Below are 5,580 nucleotides of genomic sequence, written 5' to 3'. Positions count from 1 at the left end.
GCAGGTGAAACCTCAATAGTGTGTCTGGGACATCGTAACTGCCTTCTCCCAAATGCTATACCAAGCTTTTTCTGAGCGCTCATTCTTTAATTCCTGCTATCAATCATTTGGGCAGCTGCTGACAGATCTAAAGACGGTGACTGAAGCATATCTGACACAAGCTTCGTTTTGTGTAAAATGTGGGTGAACATCACTAAGCATAATATATATGCAAAATTAATGTATCAAGCAGAACCTTACATGATAGATACTGACAAAACCATCTTGTATCACTGAGCCTTTTCAGAGATCTAATTTGCTTATTAGGAAACAATTCCTTTTGCTTTGCAAGATAAATTTCATGTGGTGTGTGTGTGTGAGGACATAAATGTATAAATCTCTTCTAGCAAACTAAAGAAAGTCAGCCAGTCGAACTGATCTGACACAGTCAACAATAATAAGATTCAGTCTGTGATTATAACAGTGAATGTAAACTGCTTGTGGTGTTAACTCTTCACGCACCAGCTGCTGAACTCCTCGATTCACTCCACTCATTACAGAAGCACCATCATATGTTTGCCCTACACAGTTTCTGGGATCAATTAAACACAATCTCAGAACCGTACACAAACTATCTTTAAGTGATTTAGCATTAAGGTTGTGAAGCCAAACGAAGTCCAAGAATTCTTCATGTATATTGTTCTTGTACACACAGCGAACAACTGCTGATAATTGTTCTTTCTTACTGATATCCCTGGACTCATCAATCATGACTGAAAAGTACGTATTTGAACTCAGTTCTTCTGAAATTTCCTCCCGAATCATTTGGGCCAGTAGACCAAAAATTTCATTCTGAATTTTTGGGCTGGTGTATTTAACTTTATTGTTTGCTTTCAGTCGAGTTTTCATTATATCATCATTTTAACTTAACAACTCTAAGATATCCAAGAAGTTACCCTTATTTGGACTATCCACATCTTTATGGCCCCTTTGCGCAATCTTTTGTTTTGCTGTCAGACAGAGGACTCTAGCTACTTGTTACTAGTTTGATATAGTGTCTGTTATCAATATTCGTTTTCTCATGGGCAGATGTAAGGGCAGCTGCAACTGTACTTCCAGATTCTATGCGTTGTTTAAACTGTTTCCATGCACAGAAAGCTGCCATATGATAATCACTGCGCTGATGTTGAGCAAACCCAGCGTCTTTTTCATTTGCTTTTCTCCATTGACGGTATACAGTAGTTGTAAATGCAATTTCAGATGGAGGTTTATTAGGGGGAGGGAACATCCTGCAGCAGAAGCAATAAGCCGTATCTTGACTAACAGAATATTCAAGCCAATTGTGTGAATCATACCATGCTGACCTAAAGGCACGATGCTTTTTCCCAAACCTTGTTGAAGGGAAAATTACCTGTGATGGTTGAGTTGGACTCTCTGTTCTTCCTTTGCTTATGTCGTCAGGTCCTAGGACTGAATGTTTTTGTTCAGAGGCTTTTGGAATACATGATGTTCCTGGTGTCACTGATGCTGTAATACCTATGCTTCCCCTGTCACTGTCAACTGAATCAGTTTCACTAGCAGATTCAGCAGACTCTAATCATATGTCTTTTTATAGTCTATTGTGCTTTGTGCGTCATCAGTGGTTTGACGTTTCCTACTTGAAAGAGAAGGTTCATTCGGATCATCGGCAGTTGACTGCCTTTTAAAGAAACATTTTATGTTTGCTTGCATGATATAAAACTGATGTTCGGGAAGGTGACTTGGACTAAGACAATATCTAGAAAGTAGAGAATATGCCTAATAGAAGTTGCTTTATTGCATCAGAATAGTGATGAAATATAATCTTAACCATACATTTTGCAAATAGAAATTATCACACTCTAGCTATGTCGCAGGATCATTTGTAAAATCAGTTAAGATGTGATAGCATAAATAAAAGAATAATAATAATATATATATATATATATATATATATATATATATATATATATATATATATATATATATATATAAACTGAATAATACATAAACTAATACAACTACTATTGCTGCTGCTCTGAATAATATCAATAACAACATTTAGGACATTTTGAAATAGTAAATAAATACACACACACACACACACACACAGGCTATCTATCTATCTATCTATCTATCTATCTATCTATCTATCTATATATATATATATATATATATATATATATATATATATATATATATATATATATATATATATATATATATATATATACCATAACTGTGTTGTATATAAAAGTGAGTGCTGGCATTAACTGGATAAATGTGTTAAATTACACAACCGAACCTTTAATATCCATAATACCTGATTTAAGATTGTCTCCAGTTTGAAAAAAGGGTTAGTTTTATTTTAGTGTCTTTAGTTAATTTACGTTGGTGAAAACTTCTTACAGCACTAAATAAATGGCCCTAAGCAAAGCAAGCCTTTCCTTAGAGCACACTTCCTATAACATTGAAAATGTGCGTTTATGCACTTGCTATTAAACTATCAAGGACGAAAGAATGACAGCATTACTACAAAGAAAAATAGAAATGAGCCTGAAACGCTTGTAACATAAATACCTGCCGTGTCTTGGTGACGTTCTTATTCACACGATCGCGTACAGAATCATTGACATTTACCAATAGGAACTGCACTGTCTCGGCTAATCCGTGCCAGCGTTACGTCAACACATCACATACACGTATTATACGAGACTATTACCAACGGTGGCGCTGCGCAAGACAAATAAAAACGAATAACCAGTGGATTCATACAATATCAATAATGATGAGCACATTCTCTCTCTCTCTCTCTCTCTCTCTCTCTCTCTCTCTCTCTCTCTGTGTGTGTGTGTGTGTGTGTGTGTGTGTGTGTGTGTGTGTGTGTAACCAAATTTGCTTATGCAATAATGCACTATTTCTGAGAGTTTGTGTAGGATTTTCGCATATCCAGATGTTTTACCAACTGATTATAATATGTCAGTCAGTCCTCTGACATTGTTGCGTTATACTTATATAATATTTTTGTATAATACACGTGTGTGTGTGTCTGTGCGTGTGCGTGTTTTTGAAGTTTTCATTTTCTATCCTACTTTAGTTTCCAAATTTAACATTATCCACTGATTTTTTGGCCATAAATTATTTTCTGTACATGATTTGATTACATTTCTTTCACACTTACATAACGTTTGGAAAACGAATACGTATACTCTTGAGATAAAGAAAGAAAATTGATTTATTTCTTACAGTTAATATAGTAAAACTCCACTTATCTTCGTACACAAAATACATCCAAACTACTTGATGTAGAAAACTTTAACATTAATAATAATAATAATAATAATAATAATAATAATAATAATAATAATAATAATAATAATAATATGAAAATTAAACTTAGTTTTTACTACAAGCTACATGAACTCAAAATGGGGGGGGGCACCTTGGGGGCACCAGTTTCATGTGCCCCCCTGCAGTTACGCCTATGCGACAACCACACATCATAGTCTTCTTTTACAATAACACCCACGCCTAACCTCACTACGAACTTGGCCCATGCCACAACCCCCAAAGTCATGAGCACACGAAACTTCAGCATCTAAACAAAATCAAAAGAGAGAACCTTCAAGTTACAAAATCTCGAAACGAGAAAGAGAGAAAAAAAAAGAAACCCACGATCCATAACCCAGTGGTATATTGCACCTAATTTTACAAAATATTGCAACCCACCCAAAACAAAAACAAAAAACTGAACTCGGACAATTAAAGATTTGCATAATTCTACGGACCAACGTCCTCCCCAGTTAAAAAACTACAAGTCACGCCCATTTAAAACCCATGAAAAACAACAAAGAGAGAGAGAGAGAAAAAAAAATTATCAGAACCAAAGTACAACACAGGAATTAATCCAGAAGATTTCCATTAACCTGTCTTTTTAATTTTAGATATATGTGTCAACCAAGACACCCCCGTATTCTCATCTAGAACAACAAAATCTATTCCCCTTATTTACTTCTACAACCCGAAAACGACCTTCAAATTTAGGACCTAGCTAATAGTTCATTTGATTCCTGACGTTTATTTTGACAAAAACCCTATCTCCCACAGCAACTTTAACTCTATCTGGCTTTGCATTACTCTTGTCTACCATATCCCTGTTTTCATTTCAAGATTCTTAACAAGATGCACATATCTCTCTTTTGCCATGGACACAAGCACCCTTACAGTCTCATCCCCCGATGGAATAGGTAATAAATCGAACGTGCCCCGCGCTGAGTAACCAAACAGCGCTTCCTTGGGAGACATTTCAATGGTATCACTAACCATGGAAATAGTGCTATGCTGCACCTGTGGAATATATCGATCCCAATTTACATCATTGCCCCCTACAGTAATTCTGAGAGCCTCAATTACCTTCCTATTTGCCTGTTCCCATAGCCCATTAGCTTCTGGTCTATCTGGAATAATAGTGACTTTCCAAATGCCCATTACATCCACAAGACACTCTAACGTCTTGTTCACAAATTCTCTCCCATTATCTGTAATCAGCACCTCAGTAACCCCATAACAACAAATATATCCATTAAAGAATGCGACTGTCACCTCCTCTCCGGCTTTATGCTTCAAAGGAAAAATCACTACAAACCTAGTTAATTCGTCTACAACCACCAACAGGTGCCTAAGGACACAACTAGATTCACAGAAATTGGACATTAGGCCCATATGAACCCTAGGGAATGGTCTACTGGGAATAGGAAAAGAACCCATTTTACAAGAAACGACTCTCAATGGCTTACAAGCATTACAAACTGAACAACCTCTCAAAGTCTTCCACTGACATGAGCATATTCTTCCAAAAGAACTGTCCCCGTATATTCTGATACGTCTTCTCAATACCAAAATGCGGACTGCCAGACCTACAATGAAAAATATCTAGAACTATAGGTACTAAACTCCTACGGACAACTATTTGTGTTGTATCACCCTTATCCTCACTATTTCTCAGTCTGTATCTAATCTTTTTAACTAACAAATTACCCTCTAATTCAAGACCCGCAAAAGGCAACTTATAACCCTTCCTAACTAATTCCCCTCTAAGAAACACTTTTGCGTATTAGTGCAGCAGATAATTGCATATTTCATAAGAATCGTTCAGATAGTGAAACAAGCATGAAATTTTGCACAAGTGCTCTTTAAAGTTCCCTCTATCAGAAAAGGGCGCTGGCCACGCAAAAAATTTAATATGGCGGCCAAATTCCAAGATGGCGGCCAGTATCGACAGATTTTGGCTAATTTTTCACTAGAATGGCATGTATTTGCTTCTAGCAATATGGTAAAGCTCTTCCATACTATTTCTTGTGAATATTATGTTTCTGTAGCTTCCCAGTACAGTTTACCTTTAAATATGGGGGCTATATGGCTGCCAAGAAAAGGTAGAAACAATAATTATAATGAGAAATAATGCCCGTTCAACAATTATCGTTTTAAGCATGGATCTTGGTTTCTGTGGTTTTAGATCCTAATGAGGCCATCTCTTTCGAATAACTCATCAATTTTGAAGGAAAATTAATAAATGTAAAAGAG

The 5,580-nt window shown here is 36.1% G+C and overlaps 1 protein-coding gene across 1 annotated transcript; it reads right to left on the bottom strand.

Annotated features, from left to right (window-relative positions):
• Window positions 1–390: 390 nt before the first annotated feature.
• LOC136834125 (zinc finger MYM-type protein 1-like) lies at window positions 391–888 on the bottom strand. The gene has a single exon (XM_067096383.1). The coding sequence runs from the start codon at window positions 886–888 to the stop codon at window positions 391–393; it is 498 nt and encodes a 165-aa protein (XP_066952484.1).
• Window positions 889–5,580: the final 4,692 nt, after the last annotated feature.

Source organism: Macrobrachium rosenbergii, chromosome 53 (assembly GCF_040412425.1).
Source record: "Macrobrachium rosenbergii isolate ZJJX-2024 chromosome 53, ASM4041242v1, whole genome shotgun sequence".
NCBI lineage: Eukaryota > Metazoa > Arthropoda > Malacostraca > Decapoda > Palaemonidae > Macrobrachium > Macrobrachium rosenbergii.
Note: the sequence above shows the minus strand (reverse complement) of the source record. Positions and strands in the feature narration are given on the sequence as shown.